The sequence below is a fragment of the Antechinus flavipes genome, chromosome 2 (genome assembly GCF_016432865.1).
Source record: "Antechinus flavipes isolate AdamAnt ecotype Samford, QLD, Australia chromosome 2, AdamAnt_v2, whole genome shotgun sequence".
NCBI lineage: Eukaryota > Metazoa > Chordata > Mammalia > Dasyuromorphia > Dasyuridae > Antechinus > Antechinus flavipes.
This window is the reverse complement of record NC_067399.1, coordinates 508,637,107-508,661,560: the sequence shown is the minus strand read 5'-3', so window position 1 is coordinate 508,661,560 and position 24,454 is coordinate 508,637,107. Positions and strand designations below refer to the sequence as shown.

The following is a 24,454-nucleotide window of genomic DNA, read 5'->3' as shown; positions in this document are numbered from 1 at the left end:
ACAATTATTTTTTAAAAATCACCTCCAAGATTTTCAATGCTAATTTTTAATGCAAGATTTTTATCCAGTTTTTTCTTAAAACAAAATGTAAAGGCTTCAAAGTACGACAAAATTTAAATGCTTCAAATTACTTCTTGTAAATTTCAACATATCTAAAGCATAAAAACTCATTAGCTATCCATTATGTTGAATGTTGGTCAGTCAAAAATTCTGCTCATCATACATACCAAATATCCTGACTGGCTACTCATTTTCAAAGTATCAGAAGAATAGGATGATATACAGGAGAGGCACATTCCTAGCAGAACAGGTAGGATAGGGATATGCATAAATTCTCTCTGTAGTTGGTTTTCTCATGACATTATACAGCAACATGGATATTGTACTCAGATCACAAAACCTAATACCAGTTATTTTACATGACTCAGACACTTTTGCATACCAATCACTTTTGCAAGTGAAAAGATGTAGATTAAGGGTAAGCTACTGTTCACAAGACACAGCTTGGGAGCTGTTGTTTAAGATAAATCCTTATTTTCTATCCTTTGCATAAATGGAATACTGGATTTTGCTAGCAGCTGGCTCTCCACAGGACATGCAACTGCATGAGCTCCTGTGGAATGTAACAGGATTGGCCTGTCTACAATAACAGCATTCCCCCCCCCCCCCCATGTCCTTATTATATATATATATATTTTTAAAATTATTTTTTATTATAGCTTTTTATTTACAAGATATATGCATGGGTAATTTTTCTGCAGTGATAATTGCAAAAGCTTTTGTTTGTTTTTCCCTTCCTTCTCCCCACCCCCTCCCCCAGATGGCAGGTATGTCAATGCATGTAAAATATGTTAAAGTAGTCATTTCCTGTCATCTTTGGGATATGAAATTTTGACAGTATCCTCAATGTCATCTTTAGCCCACTGGTCTATTTCCTTAGGTTTGTCAACTGGAGATTGAGAATTTTTTCAGAATTTCATGGCCCTGTGCCAAGGCCTTTGGATCCCAAACCTTCAAATTCCTTTTCTGAAAACATATCCAGAGGCCACAATTTCCTCCAGCTTTTCAAGATTCCACTTGTAATAGAATTCTAGCATAAACAACATTAAAAATGGTATCTTTTACACTGTATTAACAAGATTGAAAGTCTGGTTGACTGCCTTCATAATTTATCAGTGATCTTCAGGGAATCTTGTAGATAACATTCCACATTTTGAATGCCCAAGTCCACTGGTTTAATCAAGAAGGGTACATGGCTTCTTGTAAAAAAGATGGCTGCACAATGGTGGATTCATATGAGATCCGGAGGCAGCTGTAAATGTGCAAGGTTAGGGACCTGGTGAGAGGCACCAATGGTCATACTTAGGGAATGAATTAAGGGAGAAGAGCCACCTGTAGCTTCTAAAGACACCTTTTACCCACGTCATGAGGGTAGGGCAGAAGACTTCCAGGGAAGGTGGTGGAATTGTAGACTCACACTGACTGTAGAAAAGATGGTATGGAGTCTGAAATTCTGAGGGAGACAGGGCCAGGTGTGCAATATCCTTTTGAGGATAAAGCCAAGCAAAAACTGGCTATCTGGATGGACGGGAGGGCAAAACACAAATCAGTAATTGAGAATTGGGAAGCAACTGGAGACAGAACTGACAAGGAGTTGGGCACAAGAGATACAAGGACTATGAGGTAATTAATCTGGGATCTTGAACCAAGTGATATGTGTTTCTTTGGGGTATTGATAGGACAAAGTTATTGCCAAATCTGATTCTTATGTCAGAATTTGAAGGATAGTTTGTGCAAAGTGGACAGGTAGTCATTACTGATGGGATCTCTTCAAACAGCCCGTTTCCCCTGAAGACCAAATTAGGCAAGATCCAGTTAACTCCTTTACAAGGGGCAGAGAATAGGAAAATTTGGGAATGCTGGATTTAGGATGTTGTCCATGAACACTAATGAAAAACCCTGAGATCTTGTGTTCTAATAGATCAATAGGAGTACTTGCCCATTTTTTTTTTCCATGTAAAGATGAATAGGGTACAGAACAAGTTGCCCCCCCCCCAAATCCATTAATGAAAAGTCAAGTCATATACAATAGACCTAATAGCACCAGTTTTCATATTTGTTTCCCTGTAATCTGGATGACTGGAATTGGTAAAGCTTTGTAAAAGGGACTGTTAATGTTTTCTTAGGATTTGGGGTGAACACTTTATACCTCTAAGATTGTTATCCATCTACTTCTTCCTTCAAAGGGCTTCTGCAGTTACAGCATTTTTTTCCTCCCAACTTGATATATAAGACACAACTTGCAGTATTTCATGAAATGGCCTCATAGTCTCTAGGGTTCAGGCTCACCTTGTTTTTTTTTATTCCAATTTCTTCAGAATCATGTTCAGTAACACTTCTGAAGCCAGGATGAAGACTTAAAAGAACTTCAATAAACTTAGCCTGGGCTCCCCCAATTTAGTTCTCTCAGGTGACCAGGAATTCTTTGGGGTACCCTGACTTATCCTGTACCAGGTCACACAAAGCCCTTCCCAATGATAGGAGTAGAATTTAGCACTTATTTCAGTCATGTTGTTCTTGCCACTTATTTCTTTAGCTCTCAAGTACAGATGAAGCTGAAGCAAACGGGTGACAAAGCTAGTATCTGCACTCAAGAGGTCTTTCCAACTCCTCTTATGTATATCCCTAGTTATTTCAATTTCAATGAATTCATCTGGCTCACCCCAGATTTCTGAAAATTGCAATTTACCAGAACAGAAGAGTAGGTGGTCACACAGATCACATTATCTAGGGATGTGATAGGAAGAACACCATGATTTCATCTGAGAATAGACTCAAAACAGTCGTTTTAGAGAAAAGTTTATTAGGCCCTCCAGCAGAGGGGAGGGCCAAAATGGGTGACCAGCTCCTCCAATCAGTAGCAGCTTTGTTATAGACATTTTAAATTGGAAAAAGGAAATGAAGAAAAGTAGAAGAAAACATGCTTTTGACATTTCAAAATTTACTGGGAAATCAGTGGTTGTGGTCTGGATTCTTTCTCTTCAGTCTTTTCAGAAACATTTCTTATAGGCCCATCCTTCTAAAAGGTTCTTTCACTGCAAGAACAAAATCATAAGAAAATCATAAGTTTGTTCACCCAGAAATTACACCATCTTATACAGGTAGCACAGTCCTTTAAATAGATTTTCCTGTCATCTTATGTGATCCTGAAGCACTTAAGCAGTCAATCTGCATTTTGTTTTAAAGAGTAGCACAATTCACACCTGAGGGGATAATTTTGCCAACAAGGGCCTGTTTAGCAACTAAATGTCTAAAAATCAAGTTAAAAATCTCAACCCTACAATACTTTTTTGTTCAAGGCCACATCTTTTCTGTTCACCTGACCTTTCCTGAAGCCATAGTGAAGTTTTGAAGTATGCAAGCAATGTAATAAAAAGCACTCGCTTATGAAATTCTTTGGCCTTCATACTAAGGCCATGAGCCAGTGATAGAGGCCTCCTCTGAAAGTTAACTCATTCCTACAAAATACCATTCTAGCTGTTCTAATTGAGGTGTGGCTAATGTACAGCAAATCAAACATTTATTGCCTACTATGTGCGAGGCACCATGTTAACACTGGGCAGCATTTTGTAACTTTCTGAGACTCGATATCATGTATTTTGGATAAGTCATCATAGTCTTGCAGTAAATATTCCTATTCTTACCTGTTTCTGCAAATAAGCAAACACCTTTTTTCTCCCTTATTGTCAAACTTACAGTCCTTTTCTCAAAAAGTGGGTAAGTCAGAATGATTGAATATTATCTTGTAAATGACTTTGGTGTGTAAAAACAATCTATTAATTAACCAAAAATTAAGTGAGTATGCACAAAGAATTCTGCAGGATAACTGCAATACACCCAAATACTCAATTCTCCTGGAAGGATAAAAAGTATACAGGAGCCCATCATCACAAGTTATGTATGGTATAAGCTACTATCTGAATCTATAGGGCAATTTTATGACTATCCAGACTTGTCATTTCTTGACACGGGAAACTCTAGACTACATCATTTAGGTCACTCCTTTTTTATTTGTCCTGGACACAGTATTCTCTTCACTGGATTTCAGAGATATTGCTGACTCATTTACCTACCTGACTTAGACAGAACAAGCCCACTGACTGGCCATTACTGCTCACCTTTGAGTTACTCAGTGGTACAGATTGTTCCAGTTCCAAATTTCTTCAATCCCCACTAACCTCAAGTCTGGAATTTAATAGTCTAAATGAGCAAAGAGAGTTAAGATACTTGGGTTATTATTTTATTGTAGTGAAGACAAACTAAAATCACAAAGTCAAATTTAGTTTTATTTTGACGCTTACTTGAATGTTTGCTTGTTGATAGTTTAAAATTATTGGGAATATAAGGGACTGAAAATCCTCACTATGGCTCATAGAATTTCTAGGGAACTAAGTTTAGGTGAAGGTGAGAAAATGTTTGGACAAGTACCTAAAGATTCCCATTTTATTGAGTATCATTCTTAGAAATGTTTGTATATGTACACAACCACATCATGAGATATTCTAATCATAATGTAAAAATTATGCAGGAATACATACTTTGTGAATTCTTCATTAAAGTTATATCAGGCACCCTTTTATTAAATAGTATTGAGTTAAGGGAAAAAAAAGAACTCTAATCTTTCAAAAATCTAACTGGAAAACTATAGTGTAGTATAAAAACAATTGTGTAAAATCAAGGGGGAAAATCTTAATTTTTCTTCGTATTAAAGCTTCCAATTTCTTCCCTCCATCCCCTTTCCTAGATAGCAAGTAATCCAATATATGTTAAACATGGTAAAAATAGATGAATCTTAACTAAAATAGGGCAATTTCTCTTATCTACCTCACAGAACTATTTAAGACTAAATGAAGGGGCAGCTAGGTGGCACAGTAGATAGACATCAGCCCCAGAAGTCCTAGCTGTGTGACCCTGGCCAAGTCACTTAACCCCAATTGCCTCAACAAAACAAACAAAAAAAACACCCAACAACAAAAACCACTAAATGAAAATTCCATACCTGGAGTCTTGCAAATTAGCATTCAAAGATATATTTTGATTATATAAATATCTGGATAAGGCCATACACCCTCCTCCCAACCCCTAATGTTACTGTGCTGGCTTCTTAGCAAGAACAATTTTATTAGTGTTCTCTAAGGAAGTTAATATTAAGTAATCACTCTGGCCAATTAAATGCCTTTTCCCCAGCCAAACAGCCACCTATCTACTTGGCCAATGATGTCTCTGGTCACAATTTCCTGTCACTCAACGAAATAACAGAAGCCTCCTTTGGTTACTGCACAGCTGAGGTATCCCACACTAATTACAGGATGTTCCAAAAGTTGGGAGCATAGTTTAAAGATCTTAAACTTAAAATTAAACATCCCAGAGTTATGATATTCCAGCTTAATTACCTTTCTCCTAAACAAAAAGCTCAGATGCAGAAGCTAACGTAAGATTGAGACATGGAGTAAGTGTTTGTGTTAAAACCATTTTATATTAAATTACTCAAGTTAGGCATTATATACCCTGATGCATAAAGGGAAGACTAACTCAAACCTAAAATGCACTGTAGAAAAAACTACTGTTTGAACTAGTCCTGCATGGCTGAAAAACCATACCTGTTGCTTAGAGACCAAATTTATTTAATGCTTAACTTAAGGCCAGATTATGTTGATAAGAACCCCAATCAGATCTGAAGACTGATGCAAGGAATGTGAGGGATCTTTTCCCATTATTCATCTCAAGAAACCAACCTGTCTTACTTGGAAACTATCTCCTTTGCTGGCAAATTGTTTCCATTACCTTTTTTCTGGGTGAATGACTTAAAATGTCTTTCTAAACGGTTTACTTTGTTCTCAGCTTATTTAAGTTCCAAGTTCTGGGAAACACCCTAAACGATCAGATTAGATCTAATGCTCTTTACTGGCTTCTTGAAATCTTGCTTGATAACAAAAGCCATATAATTGATTTAAAATCATTTCTGAGAAGCAAAGTTCAATTCAACACTCCAGTGGTTTAGGTTCTTGGGTTAAAACACAAGCTATTCAGGGCAGAAGGATCAAAGACCTCCATTCTTAAGTTGCCTTTTAGACAAAAATTTTTTTTTTTTTTTTGGTTATAAAATGCTGGGAAAATTCAGATAACCAGAATCATCTTTATCCTAAGAGTTATCCTGCTTATAGAATCTAATTATAATGAAAATCACATCCCAATATACAATCCAAATACTTCATGTTGCACTCACCCATAATTGAGGCCATTAAACATGGATTTCATAGATGGTGGACAACCTGCAGGGAATTCAACCTAAACAAAAGCCACATGGGCCTCACTTCTTCACTGTCAAAAAAAAAAAAAAAAAAAAAGCCAGATTTGCACATTAAACACATACATCCCACAAAAGGAAAAGATAAAATATATTTTTCGAAGATCCTGTAGACTCATTTGGAAAGTCAAAGCTTAAATTAGTTCAAGCATGTGAAGACCTTTTGTATCATCATGACTACAACTTCATGAAGAAACGTTTTGGTCCACATCCGAACTTTCTGTAGTTATATTAAAGGATAACCATCATCAAATCAATAAAATATGCACTTGAAAGTCCTCCTTGTTGTCAAGATATCTTATTTGACAACCCATATCTCTACTCAGGGGGTATTTAATCTGACAGTAATCTCAATGACTTTTGAGTTCTCTCTTACTATATTTCAAGCTGTTGAGTTAGTCTACTGGGGAGTGAAGGAACAAAATTTAAACAGAAGTTTAAAACAGTCAATGCCCAAATAATTTAAATGAGTACTGAAGAATATGAGGATAGGGAGCATTTAACCAGTGCTTCACACAGCAGGTACTTATTTAATAATACTTCAGGACAGACCACTTTTTAAGTAGCACTATTAAGTGAACCATGCTTCCAACATGATGCCGGTTTGCTTACTAATGAAAAATTAATAACTCATCCAACAGATTAGATTTGTTTTCCCCTCCCCTTGTAACATACCCAAAAATCTACATGATCAAGGATCTACACATATATATATGTATACACACATATATATTTAAAAAACAACTATAACTGGGAAATTCAGAAACATGTTAGGCAATCAACCATTCTTAGTGCTCACAGATTTCTGAACACTGAGCGTAGAAAAAGCCACTTCCTCTTTGCTACCTAAAGACACAGGTACAGCCCAGCACTGCAGCAGCAGCAGCTGTATCTGTATTGGTAATAGGTTTAAGGCAGCATTATTCATTATTAATAAAACAAGATTTGTTAATTGGAAATTCGACTTCAGTATTTTTTCAATAGTGATATCAAATACAATAACATTGCTCTAGTTTATATACACTTCTTTGAATTCTAAGATAACATAAATTGACTTATAAATCTTTGGAATCTTCATGCATTTCCACTCACCATTTAAGCCCATCTGCTCAGTCTGGCCTGTTTCATCTCCTCTTTTCAAAAAAGCCTTGAAAACAGTTTATTAATATTCTAGTACAATGATAACCTGAAAAAGTTGAAAAGCCAAGTTTCATGAGGGTTCAAGTTGTCAACCAAAACCCAACAAAACATAAGAAAAGCCAAACTATTGATTAAATGTCAGGCTATTAATCATTCTGAGTGCTCACTGGATCAGAACACCGAGCGTAGACATAGTCTCTTTCTCTTTGCCACCTAATGACACAAATGAGGCACAACAGCCTCAATTGTAACGCCTCTAGGGGCAATTTATGGTTCTCACTAAACAGGAATTTTCTCTTAATAAGCACAATTTTGACAACTGTCCTAAACACAGATATATCTTAAATGGAATGTAGACCTGGTTACAAAAACAAGCAAATTCTGAAGTAAAAATTTTGAACCCTTGGGAGTTGAGTCTTGTGAGGGGGTTTACTCAATGCAAATAAGTTGTATATTTTTTCCTAGTGATTAGAAGAATTAAAAGAAAAACTGTAATTAATCCATTTGTTTTAGCACCAATTTGTAAACACTTAACGTTCTAATCTGTTCTCCATCAACATGAATTTTTTTGTGCCTGAAGCAGGTAAAAGCATACTTGAAATTTCAGTTTAGTTTTAAAAACAAAACACTGAGAAATCAAATCAAATTATTTCTTGACCAAGGCTAAGGGAACCCCTCTAAGGAATACCAATTCAAAGAGGATAAAGCAGATTAACCAATCTAATTTACTGTTATAAACCCTAATATTGGCCTAATGAATAAAATAGCAAATATTTTATCACAAGAGTGTAAATAATTAGTAGTCTCCAGACATCAATTTTTTGAAACCTGTTAATGACAGATGGTTTATAGAATTCCTGAACTTACTTGCTTCACTTCCCTGAGGGAACATTCCCTGGATCCATGGTTTTTCCATTCTGCTAGAGAAAGGAGGAAAATCAAGTAAATCCTTAAGTCAGTCTCACTACTGTTACCAACAGACCTTGTGGGACTCAGCTCGTTTGGGGAGCAAGCTTGGAATGGGGCTGCCACTGTCTGTTGCTCCCCTAGTTGCAACCCCTTTTCCACTCACTACAAAAAAGTGATCTGCCCCATAGATTTGACCAGATCAAACTCCTCCCCTACAAGCTATTTAAAGTTTTTGCAAATTAAAGATCTCTATACTTAACTCCGAGCTTTTGTAAGGGAAAATTTTAAATTTCATCACGAAATCTGATTATATAAATAATTGTGACAATAGGGTTTTCCTTTTGCTGAGCAGGATTCTTTTTATTTGTTAAATATCCCTACCTACGTGGGTATGGGAATGGAAGAAAAAGCAGTAATAAAATCATATAAAAATATAGCATTCAATTATTAAAGTAAACAAGTTGCTGCCATCTAGAGTTAGATGAAAAATTAGCACTTTCAAACTAAACGAAACCACAATTCCTTCAGTGTGTCAAGTGTGGCCAGCAAATAAAATAAAACTTTAAGAAACTAGAACAGGGTGACAGAAATAGAGCAACATGAAAAAAGTAAATAGAAGACTTAAAAGATTTGTTCAACCGTGGGAGTTCTTTAGGCTCCGAGTTTGTCTTGTAACGCTTTCTAAAAATGTTTTTAAATAGCACAAATCCGCAGCATTATCAAGGATAAATTAAAGTTTCCAAAACATTGTAAAAACAGATTCATACATTCCAAAGCTAAGAAGAAATCCTAATCTTGAGTATTCCTGGTCAAATTTAAGAACCATGGCCAAATATGGAATAAAAGCGGAGAGGATACACTTAATTTCTCTTTTACATACTTTCTATCGTTAAAGTTGAAATGCCGCTCCCCCTCCCCCTCCGCGGCCAAAACTTGGGTAGACTCCGGTGCTCCAACTCCAGCCCAGGGAGGAAACTGGAGGTCGAACACGTGGCGGAAGCCGCCGGTTAGGAAGAACACTTCCAAGAGATGGGGGGTATTATCCATCAGGATAAATTTTAGAAAACCAGTCGAAGATTACAAGTTTGGTCCGAGACTTGGGGAACCAAGGCTGCTTTTAAAGATAGTGCCCGTTAAGCTTACCGACATCAGCATAACAGAGAGAGTTTAGTCGTTCAAAGAGAGTGTGACCTTCCCTGACGCTGCCTTTTATAATCTCTACGGCGCCCTGCGTGGGACATGGAAGCAAACGCACGCGCATTTCCTTCGGGAGGGAAGCGTTCTGGTCTCTGCTCCGCCCCTCGCCACCCTGTTCCTCTAGGGCGCCTGCGCTGCCGGAATTGCGCGCTCTCCGTAGTTTCCCCCGGGATCCCACCACGATTAAAGGCTCGAGAAACAAGGGATCCGCACCTCAGGTTCCTCCTTGCCTTTCTCTGAAGGAGGCTCTAGCAAACCTGCGTTAGTCAATGTGCTGTCCGTGGGGACCAGTCAGGGCCTGGGCTTTACATAAACAAAACATTTATGGACACTTAGGGTTACCTAGGGTTTTTAATTAATGGCGAGCTGTGGAAATCAGCTTTTGCAGCCGCCAGCTGCGCTTTACTGAGCAGCAGAGATTTTGGTTCAGATTCTGCTGAGAATCTGACTGAATGTGATCTTGGGCAAGTAATTTGCCCTCCGCCTCAGCATTTCTAAAATGCAGGGACTGGACTAGATCGGAGGTTCTTAACCTTTTTATAGTAATACAGTATCCATAGGTTTTTTTTTTTTTTTTTTTTTGCTCTCTTCTCAGTATTTTTTTTTAAATAATAGAAGATACATTTCAGTTAAAGATTAGCAAAATAGAAATGTAATTTTTCTCCCTCTGAGTTCGGGGACAACCTTTTCCTCCCTTAAAAACTTTTCTACTAATTCTAAGGTAAGAACCTGTTGGTTCTTAAGGTTTCCTTTACCTCTAAATACTGTTGTGTTTTAATATTTCTTTTCCACTAGTTTGTTTCTTGCAACCTAAAAGTCAGCCCGTCTCCGATTTTTAAAAAATTATTATTAAAGCTTTTTAATTTTCAAAAGCTAGCACGGATAATTTTGCAACAATAACCCTTGTAATCCCTGTGTTCCAATTTCTACCCCCTTCTCCTCAGCCTCTCTCCTAGATAGCAAGTAATCCAATATATGTTAACATGGTAAGAATAAGTCAAGTCCAATATATGCATATATATTTATACAATTATCTTGCTGCACAGGAAAAATCAAATCTTCAAATCCTCGATGGGCTCATTCCACTTAGCCATCCATTCATGTAAGTTTCTCCAGACCTCTGAAATCATCCTGCTGATCATTTCTCTCTCTCTCTCTCTCTCTTTTATTTTTTATTTTATCTTATCTGCATTAGTTTTGTTGATATAGAAACTTTTTAACAATATAGTCAAAATTATCTATTTTTTGTTAAATAATGATTTCCAGTTCTTCTTTGCCCGCAAATTCATTCCTTCTCCACAGATCTGAGGGATAAACTATATTTTATTTTTCTAATTTGTTTATAATATCACTCTTTATGTCTAAATCATGAACCCATTTCAACCTTATCTTGGTAAAGGGTGTTAGTTAGGTGTTGGTCAGTGTCTAGTTTCTGCCATACTAGTTTCCAATTTTCCCAGCAGTTATAGTCAAATATTGAGTTTTTATCCCAAAAGCTGGGGTTTGGGGATTTGTCAAACACTAGATTACTATAATCATTGACTTTTTCTGTCCTGTGAACTTAACCTATTCCACTGATCAACTGCTTTATTTCTTAGCCAGTACCAAATGGTTTTGATGACTGCTACTTTGTAATATAGATTTAGATCTGGCATAGCTAAGCCGCCTTCATTTGTATTTTTTTCATTAATTCCCTTGAAATTCTTGACCTGTTGTTCTTCCAAATGAATTTTGTTATTTTTTTCTAGATCTGTAAAATAATTTCTTGGGAGTTTGATTGATATGGTATTGAATAAAAGATTAATTTATGTGGATGTCATTTTTATTTAACTCAGCCTATCTATAAGCACTTGATATTTTTCCAATTAGAATCCCAAATATTTTATATTATCGTCAGTTATTTTAAATGAAATTTCTCTTTATATTTCTTGCTGTTGGATTTTGTTGGCAATATATGAAAATGTTGAAGATTTATGTGGATTTATTTTGTATCCTGCAACTTTGCTAAAATCCCCATTACCTATGAGCCTTGCTGATGGTTTTAAATAGATGCTACTCCATCTCCCATCCTTAAAAAAAAACACAAAACAAAACCCCTCCCCAGATCCCACGATCTTTTATTTATCCTTGCAATTTGGCTTCCAATCTCATTTCTCAGTTAAAACTGCTCTCTCCAAAGTTACCAATGATCTTTTTGTTGCCAAATAAAACAACCATTTTGTCTTTCTGCATACTCTCTTCTCTTTGGTTTTTTCTGACTTTGCTGAATTTGGGTTCTTCTCAAACTTGTCTGACTGCTCAGTCTCCTTTGCTTTTATTACCCTATTACAACCACTAACTCACAGATGTCTTCCCAGGTTTGATCCTGGACTTTTTCTTCTCTTTCAGCATTCAGTAATGATGAAATTTGGGAGTGCAGTCAGACCTTTCCCATACCAAAACGATGGAGTTTCACCACCAAATATTGGGGAGAGAGGGTGTTGGGCCCCAAAAGTATTTTGGTTAAAGGCTGGTGTCATGAGGTATCTCAAAATATTATGAAGACCTAGACCATCTCCAAATCAAGAGGGAAAAATTTTATTATGCTGCTAACAGCAGGCTAAAACTATATGGGGAATTTTGGAAAGAAAAGGAGTTTTAACAATTAAGGCTAAGTTTCCTAGCAGAACTCATAATTAATCTGGGAGTGTGGAGGATGAAAAGAGAAGACACTATTAAAGAGGAAAATGCTATAAAGGTGTCTACAAGTTCCCAATGAACCCTCAACAGATAAGGGAGACTATATTCCTAAAGGAGTTTTAGTGGGGAATCATTGACTAACTCTAAAAAGGAATTAACACTGTACAATTAATTGAACTTGTTGCTTTGCACAGACTAACCCCCAAAAGGAGTTAGCCTTTTATAGAGGAAATACAATGGGGGAGGAGGAGTTGATTGAATCATAACTTGGCTTTCTGATTGGATACAGTAAGGTGGGATTATGCTAGTTTTGTCTATTTGAGTTTTCAATGGGGAACAAAAGGCCTACTTAAGAACAAAAGTTTTTCTTAAAGAGATAATCTATTTAGAGCTCTTCCTTGCTTATCTAGAGATAGTTTGGACACTAAAATTCAGGCTTTCCCTTGGGATAGTTGCCACTCCTTGCTATCTGATACCTGTTCTGATCTAGGATCTGGGGTTCTTTTTCTCCACCCTCATATTTTATTCCCCCAAACAAATGGAACCCCATATCTTTTGGTGTGTGGGACAGTTTCTTCTGAAACTGCTCTCTGCTGAAATTGGGCATAGAGTTGTGTGATGACTGCATTAGCACCTTGGATACCTTAGAATCAGCCAGAGTCAGGATAAGCAAAAGTCCTTAGTCTTTATTCTTGGGCTTTAGAGATAGGATTGAATTGGATGGAAGCATAATCTCCCCAACCTGCCTTCTCTTCATCTACCCCCAAAGTGACTCTAGCTAGTCTTACTCCACCCCCTAGTCCCTCCTACAATTCTCTGTATACACCAATCATCGAGCCAGCACAAGATAGTGGGAAAGGCCATTTTCCAAGCATATGCCCATAGAGTATTGTCCAACCGGTAGTTAGCCTTAAGTGCTTGGCTGTCCTGATCTCAGTGCATCAACTCAAAAGTTTCAAGACCATGACAGAGTTGTTCCTGTCTTATATATCCCACTTGATGGGACTTGAAGGCAGCTGTTCTATGCAACATCCAATGGATTCTAAGTCTCAGGCCAGTGCTATCCATCATTTGAAAGTGAATCAGCTGGTACCTAGAGAAAAAAAAAAAAAAAAACCTAATGATAAGGGCAAGTAGGGATGGTTCCATTATAAATAGTAAAGGGATGCTCAGGTGTCCAAAGATAAATGTGCCAAAATGTTTAAGGGGTTAAGACATTGAATGGAGAAGATGAAAAGCTAATTGGCATGGAAATATGGGTAAAAAGTTGACTTTACTCCAATTATACTTAAGTACTTAAAATTCTTCAAACCACACTGATATATCTAGTAACAGACAGATGACTAGATCAGATACTCATTTACTTAGTTATTAAAATATGACTACACATTTTCAGATTAAAAACAGCAAGATCTTACATACTTGCATTGTGCTCATCTCTTCTACTGATTACTTGTTCTGATTATAGAAATTTGCTGAAGAAGTAAAGCAAGGGCACAATTATGGCAGGAAGAAGTAACCTTAGTATGACTTAAGATAAAAGTCAACAATCATACAGTAACAATTTCACCTCATGTTTTTCATAGTGAGAAACCCAGGAAACTGAGCTATAAGAATCCCAAGAAAGGTTATTCTCCCAACTTTTTCCCAGATATATACTTCCACCTGTAAAATTCAGGCTTTCTCTTGATAGGGTTGATGAAGCTCCTGGTCTCTAACTTTTTCTTACATTTATCTTCTTGCTCCTGATGCTTTGCTAAATTCTTTTGGAACTTAGCCTGCTTCAAATTGCATTACAATTATAATAAACTTTGCCCCTTGACTTGGAGATGGATTCAAGCCTGCAAATTCTTTTGAGACACTACTCAGCACTAGTCTGCCACCCTACCTTTTGGGGTTTCTTTTGAACCTCAACAGTGCCACTCCCTGCAGTCAAGGACTTAGCAGGATCAAGGTCCTGGAGTTTTATTTTCCTCCACTTTCATCAGAAACATCAATTATTATCTCTACTTAGATGATGCCCATAAAAATCTAGCTAGCACTAATCTCTCATGGATATTGGTACATCACCCATTGCATTATGGACTAAGTATTGGATTTGGAATTAGATGTTTCGTTTTTGTTAGGTCATCTCAGTCACATCTAGCTGTTGTTGATCCTATAGAGGGTTTTGGCAGATACTGGAATAGTTTGCCATTTCCTTCTCTAGCTCATTTGACAAATGAAAAACTGAGACAAACAGGTTTAAGTGACTTGTCCAAGATCACACAGCTTGTGATTGTATCTCAAACTCTCTTATCTTAAACTTGTGTCAATTGCACATTTGATAAACATATTATCTATGCACTTATTTGAATCAATGAAAAAAAAGTATTAAACATCTCAAGGCCCTGCACAAATCTTTGAGGGCACTCCATTGTAACCCCCCTACCATGTCACCAATGATTGATTATTCTGAGTTTTGTCAACCAGTTTTGAATACACCTGAAAGAAAGTGTATCTATCTCTTCATATTCCCCACAAGATTGACAGGAGATATTTTATTAAAAGTTTTCCTAAAGTCTATATTTAGTATTCCCCTCATCTATCAGTTTAATAACCTTGTCAAAAAAGGGAAACAAAGTTGTTCTGACATGTTTTGTTTTTTCCCCCCAAACATGCGTAATTTTCAACATTCACCTTTGTAAAACCATGTGTTCCAAATTTAGTTTATCCCTTCCTTCCCCCCATTGCCTCCCTTAGCATAATGTATTTGTGATGAAGCTGTGTGGAGCTCTTTGAAATCACAGCTTCCCTTTCAAGAGGGTCACTAAAAATGATTTAATAATCCATTGTAGAATTTTCTCAAATCAAAGTCAAGGTCATTGGCCTATAATTTACATTATGCTTTCTTCTTGATCACCCTTAATGCTGATGTATGACCTCTTAAAATTATTTTCAATTTATCCTATTTATATCTTGTTTGTACAAACCTATTGTTTTCCCCATTAGGCTGTGAACCTACTTGAGAGCAGAGAGTTTTGGGAGCTTTTTCCCAGTAATGAACAAAGTGCATGGGACATAACAGGTACTTACCAATGCTTTTGTCTTTTAAAAAGAAAATCAAAACATTTGTCCTTCAGTTTTGTAGGATCTCTTCCATTCCCCATCATTTTTCAAATATTACTAACAGTTGGTTAGTAATGGTATCTTCCATTTGTTTCAGTAACCAAGGAGGTAGTTCATTTGGGTCAGATGACTTGAATTCAACAAAAATAAAGAGCTCTATTCTTATTTAATTATGTTTGTCTACTGGAGTGGTTTGCCATCTCCTTCTCCATATTATTTTACAGATGAAGAAACTTAGGAAAATAGTCTTCCTGACTTCAGACTCAGCTTTCCATCCACTAGGTCACCTAGCTATCCACATTCTTACTATCTCTTTAATTATCTTATGTACCAAGTTTTTGTTTGCCCTATTTGTTCTTTTATTTCCAGTAGTCATTCTTGTTGGCAGAAAAAATAGAAATAAATAGGAATTGGGCAGCTCTGCCTTCTCTCCAGTTCCAATTATTATCATCCCATCCCTCCCAAGCATAGGCCAGATCCTTTTTATGTTTCTCCTCTTCCTTTAATATTAATATAGTTAAAACAAAACAATCCCACCCTTTTGTTGTCCTCAGCTTTCTTTACCAGCTTCAACTCACTCTGAGTACTAGCATTTATGACACTTTAAATAAATTTTAATGTATTTATATCTTTTTTATACTACCTTCATATCCTAATATATTCATCCTCTCTTCTCCCAGAGCAATCACAATAAAGAATAAAAAGTTGGAAAAAAATTCAGCAAAAGTAATAAATACCACCAAGTCCAACATTACATGTAGTACTTCACACTCTAGTCTTTCACCTCTGCAAAGGAAGTATTCTCCTATCTTTTCTCTTTTGGGGATCAAGATTTGCCATCGTATTCAAACCAGTTCCACTTGTTCAAAGATGAAGAGAGCCATCTACACCCAGAGAGAGAACCACGGGAACAGTGTGGACCACAACACAGCATTCTCACTCTCTCTGTTGTTATTTACTTGCATTTTGTTTTCTTTCTCAGTTTTTCTTTTTCTTCCTTCTTGATCTGATTTTTCTTGTGCAGCAAGATAACTGTATAAATATGTACACATATGTTGGATTTAATTTCAGCATATTTAACAGGACTACCTGCCAGCTAGGGGAGGGAGTAGAGGAAAGGAAGGGAAAATTTGGAACAAAAAGTTTTGCAAGGATCAATGTTGGAAAAATTACCCGTGCATATGCTTTGCAAATAAATAATTAAAAAAAAAAGATTTGCCATTGTGTTTCTATAATACTGTTTGAGATAGTTTATTCTTTTCATTTACATTCTTGTAGTCATATTTTTCTTCCACTTTACATATGTTTTTCTTCCTATGCTGTTCTGCATTCATGCTATCTATTGTTTATGGTGCAATAATATTCCATTATATTAATGTACTATGACTTATTGTTCTCTAGTCGACAAGTATCACATCATTTCCATTTCTTTGCCACTACAAGTACCATTATAAACATCGATATAAAGATCTATCTCTGACCTGGAAGTATAGTTTATGCCTGGTGGGAGTAACTTTTGGACAAAAGACACATTCATTTTGATCACTTTCTAAGTGTAATTCTAAACTATTTTCAAAATGGCCAGACCCATTTGCAGTTTCACCAGCAGTGTGGAAGCATGCCCGACTTTGTACAATACTATCAACATGAACCATTCCCATCTTTTGTCTTTGCCAATTTGCTAGTTTTGAGGTGAATTCTCAGAACTTTTATTTTACATTTCTCTTAGTGATTTATAGCACTTCTTCATGTGATTGCTATTATTTTCAAATTCTTTGCTCATATCTTTTAATTGGGTTTTTGATATATACATATTTGTATTAATTTCCTATGAATTAGATATCAGAACTATTTGATGCAAAGATTTTTTTCCCAATCTATCTGATCACTAATTTTAGTAGAAAAGTCTATTTTATCTTTTGTGATCACTATAATTTGTTTAAGAATTCTAGTCAGGCTGTGAAAGGTAAATCTGATCTATACAAAAGTATCTTTTTTTAATTTTAAAAGCAATATAACAATCAAGACATATCTATTTTTGATCATATTCTAGTATATGGTATGTCAAAATAAACTTGATTTCTGGTTTTCCCATTAATTCTTATCCCAGTAGTTCAATTTTCCACATTTTTTTTACAGGACCATGCATGCTTACGTTCATCTTATCTGCCACTGCTTTAATCATCTTTCTTTTTAAATCTCAGTTAGCTGTTCAAGTCCCTACGCATCCATGGCCTTTTAAGGTAATTCCCATTTCCCCACCTCATTGTAATTTTTTCCTTTTGCCTTCTGAAGTTTTGAATGTCACCTACCTGCTTAGGGTTGATTTTTCCTAAGAAATTTGAGCCAGTAGGATCTTACATTTTTTTCTTCAAACCCTTCGAAATCTGTTTTCCCAAAAAATTAGGGCACATGTTAGAGTACATCTATATCCCTTCTCCTGTCACAAACTCTAGCAGGGAGTGGTTATTTCTTCTCAGAATTCCCATCATTTTAATTTCCCTATTAGAGAGAACATCTTTTCATGGATGATATCATTAAGGCAAATAAAGCAATTAACTGCTTTGCTTTTGATAGAAGGCTGAAGTCCTTTTGCAGATGTCTCTGCCAGCCTTGTGATGTTTCCCAAACTTATCTGTTTCCGTAGGCAGATAACTCTGATGATAAAAATCAACCTATTCTTGCTACATTGATTTCCATGCAAATACATTCCATCTGGCTTCTCCCTTCTGATTCCTTGATTTTCTCACATAGAATACTAATGTGTATTAGCGAGGTCCTCAAAGCACATGTTTAAATATTCTTTCCCCCCTTCCACCTGGTTGGATTTATTCAGTTATTCTCTAACTTTGTCATAACTTATGCATCTTATTTTCTCAACAGTAGATCCAACATAACTATAAGACAGTGTCATTATAGTGCAAAGGACACTAGATAAAGAATTGGAAATCTGGGTTCAAATTCTGGCTATCATTAACCATCTATTATCTGACTTTGAACCATAATCATTCTTTCATCTGGACTCCAGTCTCCTTCTGTGTAAAATAAAGTTAATGCCAATTTTTCAAGCTAACTCAAAGGATTATTAGGAAGATCAAGTAGGATAATGAGTGTGAAAATATTATGACAAGTATAAAATTGGCATCTAAGGATAAAATAAGATTATCACTAGATAGTAAAAAGATTTTCCTTCCCCCTTACCCTCTCCCCCTCTTCCCACCCACCGGCCCCAACTATACAAGGATAGGAGAGAATTTTGGTTTGAAGAACTAGGAGGTTTCAGGTCTAGTTTTTATTTTGGTACAAGTCAAGTGATACTTTATAAAACTCAAGCTTTTTTTAGTCCATCACAGTTTATGTTTCTAACTGAGCAGGGCTTGGGGGCTGCTGGTATGTGTCTTCTGAGTTGTGAGCCATCTGTTTGCTCTGCTGGCTATATAGGAATTCCATTTGTTTCCTCTTTGCCTTAGCCCGTTTGATGGTTGTTTCAAAGAGGTGGCAGAAGAGCTTGATGGAGTCAGGGGAATCATCATTTCCAGGGATGGGGTATGAAATGAGGCATGGGTTGCAGTTTGTGTCCACAATGCCCACAGTTGGAATATTCATCTTGGCAGCATCCCTCACAGCCACATGTGGCTCAAAGACATTGTTCAGGGTATGGAAGAAGACCATCAGATCAGGAAGACGGACTGCAGGGCCAAATTGGACAGGGGCATTGGTCAACAAACCGCCTTTAAAATATCTGGTGTGGGCATACTCTTCACAGTTCAGAGCCATTTTTTCTATCAGGTGGGTGAACTGCCGATTCCTGCTCACAAATAAAATAATTCCTTTCCGATAGGCCATGTGGGCAGTAAAATTCAGAGCCAGTTGGAGATGCTTAACCGTTTGGTCCAAGTCAATAATATCCTGCTCTAGGCGGGTCCCAAAGATGTATGGTTCCATAAACCTGCAAAGGGCATGCCATTTGAACACAAAGTATATAGTGTCAACTCAATCACCAGCAGCAATTAACACTTATGAGTTCTGGGCTTGGAATAAAGAAGACCCAACTTCAAATCTGACTTCACATACTTAATGGCTATTTGCCTCAGTTTCTTCCCTCCCTTCTACTTTTAAAATGCATTTTTATCAGTTTCCAGGCAGTTTACTGAAGGACATTAAATATGAGATGTGAGTGCTTAGAAACAGGGACATGTGGACCTCAGCCTATGGCCAAGTCTATTGGGGATAAACCCATAATTCCTAAGCTAGACTTTCTGAGAATGGAGCTAGTTTTGCTCTCTAGTATATGGCTTCACACACAATCCTTTATGATTTCTCCATAGCAGCTAGGGATACGTTCAACAGTTTTACAAAATAAAAAAATAAGACTGCATCTCAAGGTGAATAAGAAACTATATGCCAACACAGTCCCCTGGAGAGACCAAAAACAGTTCTTCTCTTATCATTGGGGATTATGAGGGCTAGAATCTACCCTATTTACTTCCTCTACCCCTTTCCTTTCACAAGGGTCAGGCCAGGGAAAAGGAATCAATTTCCAGAAACATTTCCAGACAATATAACAAATGTAGAAATAAAAGCAACAATACTTGACTTTTAGAAGTTTATAGTGGAAGGCAATTGGGAAAATGAGACATGGGAATAAAATAACAACAGGGAATATTAAAAAAAAAAAAACAGCGAATATTTATACAGTGTTTACTTAGTGCTAGTTACTGTGCTAACCACTTGATAATCATTACCTCATTTGATCCTCATAACAACTCTGGGAAATAGGTGCTACTATTACCATTTTATATATGAGAAAACAGGCAAACAAAAGTCAAGTGACTTGTCCAGGATCATAGATTTATTAGTGTCTGAGGCTAGATTTGAACTGGAGTCTTCCTAATTCCAGGCCCAGCATTTTATACATTGTATCATCAAGCAAAAAAGGATATCCATAATTGAAAGCATCCTTAATAAAACATCTCCTGAATTAATCTTGAAAAACTTAGAAAATTACTACAAATGATTAGATCTGAAGCTCTAAAGTACTCCTTGAAATCCCACCTAGACATTTGCTAGAACTCTCTTCTACTGGAAACATACAGCAAAGAAGGTTGAACATACCTGTGACGACAACCTTTTTTATGTCCTAAATGTACTCTGGCATCAAAAAGAGTTTTTAGGGAAAACAGTTCCTTTACATTAAAGAAATCAGCATGTTTGAGGGGTTCAGTCAAAATCTTGTCATGAAGATCTAGAGGAAGAAAAAACAAACACCGGTGAACTTTAAGACACTATAAAAATAGATTTGCTTATTATACTAACATCTATTTTGAAAATGGACCTGACAGAACCACACTTGGGGAAGAAGCCATGGTAGATATTTGATTTTGGGGCTTGATTGGAAGCCCTGTGTTTGTATCTTATCTAACACAGAATGCCTGAATGACTTTGTCCTGATTTCCCTGGGTCTCAGATTCCGCATCTATAACTATGGGAGCTGGACTAGAGGATTTCTGAAGCATTTTCCAGTTCTAATTCCTAGGATCCCAGGTTTTCTGAAAGAGGATTCTTCCCGACACCCCCCCAAATACCTCAATGAACCTAAAAAGCATATGTGAAGAACTTATTTCAGGAAAACTAAGGGCTGGATTTGGAATTATCACAAATGAGCTGTCTGATTTAAGGGGAAGGGGTCTATCCCCTTTCTGGGATTCAGTTTCCTCATCAGCAAAATGAGAGAGCAGGACTACATGATCTCTTCTAACTTTTATGATGGCATAGTGGAAAGGGTAATACAGAAAACCTGCATTCAAAAATCTGGCCTTGCTACTTACTAGCTGTGCAACTTTAGGTAATTTAGAAGTATATGTGGTATAAATGGGAAGAAAACTAGAGCCAGAGGATTCAAATTTGAGCTCTGTATATTACTGGCTATGATTCTGGGCTTTAATTTCCTCATCCATAAAAGAAAAAAGAAGGATAAAAGCATTCATATAGTGTTTCTAATGGGGTCCAGCATTATGCTAATGATTTACAAATATTGTATCATTTGGGCTTTACAAAAACCCCGTTTTTGTATTTGCACATGAGGAAACAGGCAGAGACTATAATCAATTTGTTCAGGGTCATACAACTAGTCTGGGGCCAGATTTGACTTCCTGACTTCGGGTCTAAGTTCCATCGCTTTGACATCCGCCTAACATCTGTGTGCTAGGCACTGTGTCAAGTGCTAGAAGGTGCCTACTGGCATGAAGATTAAATCACTCCACTTAGAAGTACAGAACTGGAACTGGAGAGCTGCGAGAAATGCGGAAATCCGAGATAAGGCATCTAGGTAACACAACTAAGACCCTCATTTTGCAGAAAGATGAAGTACTTCGTCCCAGGGCATTCGTGCAGTAATTGGTGAAGCCACTGTGTCGTCCTCTGTAAGGAATCAAATGGGACATTACCACTGTCGTCCCCTTGCTGGACAATCCCGGCAGCAGGAACGGCACCGTACATCCGAAGGCCAGACTGCGAAGCCCATGGGGAGGCCTTGCCAAGAAGATCCAACCAGGGGAACCTGGACGCGGTGCCTGGGGAAGGAGCGGAGGAACAGTCTTAGAGGCATTTACGGGTCCTGGACAGGGCCAGAAACGGAATCCTTTAGTCCCGGAAGCAGACCCTTATCAGGACGGCTTTTACATACATAAAATAAGGCACACACAACTAGAAAGCCAGTCACGCTGAAGTACAGTTACAAAGACCAACAAAAAACCGGTCCAGGACTCCCGGCTCCATGACTGCGTCGGGGTCCTGCGTCCTCTATCCCCACCTAGAATCCTACTTTAAGACCCTTCCCCCTTCTCCCCATGCCTCGCCTCTCCGCTCTCCTACTGCGTCCCTTTCTCCTTCCCCCCTCATTCACTACTTCTCTCCTCTCCTTTCCTCTCCCCGTCTGCCCTCCTCTTCTTCCCCGCTCCCCTTCCCTCCCCTTCTCCTCTCCGCTCCTTCCCCTGGCTCTGCGCTCTCCCTCCTCCCCCTGCTCCGCCGGGCCGGCGCACAGTGAGGGAGGCGAGGAGGAGCACGGGCCGGGGCAGCGCCGAACAAGACACGCCGCTCTGCACATTCGCTCACCCGCCCGGAGTAGCGGCAGTGGAGCCTGCGCCAGGGCCATGTTGCGGGACGAGCCCTGCGTCACCGTGGAGGAAGAGCTTCGCGTTAGCGGGCCGGAAGAGAGGGCCCTTCCCTCGTCTGCGTTCCCGACAGCGCCATCTGTCGCCCAAGCGGAACCGGCACAGGCTCCCGCCCCAGGAGGGGAGTGTCCCTAAATCTTAACGTATAAATTTGTATAGAATAATGTAACTCATACAGAATATAAAACGCAACATTACGTGATACAATGTTACAGATTATGTGACAATGTAATTATATACAATATACATTCATATGTGATATGAAAATTAAAAACTTTTTCTTAACACCTTGCTGTAAAATCAGTGCCCATCCCCCCAGCCACTCATGTTCCACCTCAACTCTGAGAGACCTCTACCCGTGGAAAATAAAGTTTTATCTCTTTGAGAGCAGGGATTTGGGATTTCCACTCCCCCGCTCCTTCCCCTTTCTCACTCGCCTCTTTTCCTTTCCCTCTTGTCCCTTCCTCCCTTCCTCTTCCATTCCTCCTCCCACTCCACCCTCCATCCCTGCAGCCTTCTTTGCACAAAATGCTCTTACTAAAGATTTAGTGATTGGCCGTACGAACCGACTGCAGAAGGATTGAAACCACACTCTCACTTCTGTTAGCCACCTGCTTAAATCCAGAGGGGAGACGCTGTCAGCAGGTATCAGGCTTACCTGGAGAACCAAATAGAAGAAGGGCACAGGCTGAGAGGCAAGGGATTAGTGATGCTTCTTATCATCCACTCCTTCCTAAATAAACAGTACTGGCTAATTAGAGAATGTCAGCAGCAAATTTCTCCCTTTATTAAAAATTTAAATAAAAGTCCTAGAATGAACTGGAGAGGCTCATGTTAAGTTCATCCAAGAGTTACACCGCCATTAACGGGCCTTTATTAAGCACTGTGCGCCAGTCTTGTAGTCTTAAGTACTAGGGATACTAAAAAAAGAAAAAGGTAAAAACAAGACCCTGGACTCAAGGACTTCACATTCTAATCAGAGGCAAAGTATGCAAACCACTATGTACAAACAAGGTATATATGATAACCTTAAAGGGAAGGCACTAACACTGAAGGGAACTGATAGGGAGGAACCATAAGTTCCTACAGTGCCAGGCACTGTGCCAAAGGCTTCTTACAGAAGTTGGGATTTTACCTGAGATGTGAAAGATGCTGGGGAAGTCAGGAGGCAGTGCATTTCAGCCAGTAAAAAAGTCAGGAGTAGAGAGCTAAGAAGGTTTTGTGGGACAAACAGCCAGGAAGATAGCATCACAGAGTATGGGGAGGATAATGAGGTGTGAGACTGGAAAGATAGAAAAACACCCAGTTAAGAAGGGCTTTAAAAATCAAAGGATTTTGTATTTGATTTTGGAGGTAATAAGAAGCCACTGGAATTTATTGAGTAGGGTGAAGAAGAGGCCCCCTTGTGAGCACTGGTAACATGGCTAGGCCTGTGCTTTAGGAAGGTCACTTTGTCAGCTGAAAGATGGACTATAATGAAGAGGCAAACCATTTGGAAATTATTCTATTTCTTACCAATTCAGAAGGCAATACTTAGAAAAAAATTTAATAATTGTCTTTTTTTAATATGAACTTGACTTGTATTAACAAGCATTAACAACTGCACAGGACAGAAAATGAAGATTGTATATAAAAATCAATTTTGATGAACAGCTTTTTAAAAAAGTTTATGTTAAATTTAAGACAATAATAACAATACTCTATATAAAAGTCTCTGTACAATCATCAACATAAAGAAAGGGTTGGCCTAAGTTATTTATTCTTTGAAAGCTTGGCTCAAGTGCCACATTTGTTACATGAAACCTTTTCTGATAATCTCCCCTATTCCCATGTTACCTTATAGTTATTAGATATTTTGTATTTGCCTTTATGAATTCATGTT

The 24,454-nt window shown here is 37.8% G+C and overlaps 1 protein-coding gene, 1 long non-coding RNA gene and 2 other non-coding genes across 8 annotated transcripts; all 4 read right to left on the bottom strand.

The window, feature by feature from the left end:
- Positions 1 to 2,842: 2,842 nt before the first annotated feature.
- LOC127550973 (uncharacterized) lies at positions 2,843 to 9,622 on the bottom strand. 5 transcript variants are annotated; one of them, XR_007950987.1, is made up of 6 exons: positions 9,560 to 9,622; positions 8,375 to 8,427; positions 7,460 to 7,553; positions 6,287 to 6,376; positions 4,179 to 4,260; positions 2,843 to 3,095 (listed from the first exon to the last, which is right to left on the bottom strand). It is a non-coding gene; the product is annotated as an uncharacterized LOC127550973 (long non-coding RNA). The 5 variants fall into 5 exon arrangements; XR_007950983.1 differs by having other exon boundaries at positions 6,287 to 6,381; positions 9,560 to 9,621; XR_007950984.1 differs by having other exon boundaries at positions 6,287 to 6,381; positions 8,375 to 8,424; positions 9,560 to 9,614.
- On the bottom strand, positions 7,133 to 7,286 carry LOC127552669 (small nucleolar RNA SNORA43). Its single transcript, XR_007951524.1, has one exon. It is a non-coding gene; the product is annotated as a small nucleolar RNA SNORA43 (small nucleolar RNA).
- Positions 7,642 to 7,774, bottom strand: LOC127552671 (small nucleolar RNA SNORA17). Its single transcript, XR_007951526.1, has one exon. It is a non-coding gene; the product is annotated as a small nucleolar RNA SNORA17 (small nucleolar RNA).
- Positions 9,623 to 18,654: 9,032 nt separating the features above from the next.
- MRPS2 (mitochondrial ribosomal protein S2) lies at positions 18,655 to 22,629 on the bottom strand. The gene is made up of 4 exons (XM_051980308.1): positions 22,514 to 22,629; positions 21,847 to 21,972; positions 20,516 to 20,645; positions 18,655 to 19,349 (listed from the first exon to the last, which is right to left on the bottom strand). The coding sequence occupies exons 1-4, from the start codon at positions 22,551 to 22,553 to the stop codon at positions 18,755 to 18,757; spliced, it is 891 nt and encodes a 296-aa protein (XP_051836268.1). The 5' UTR covers positions 22,554 to 22,629; the 3' UTR covers positions 18,655 to 18,754.
- Between the last annotated feature and the right edge of the window lie 1,825 nt (positions 22,630 to 24,454).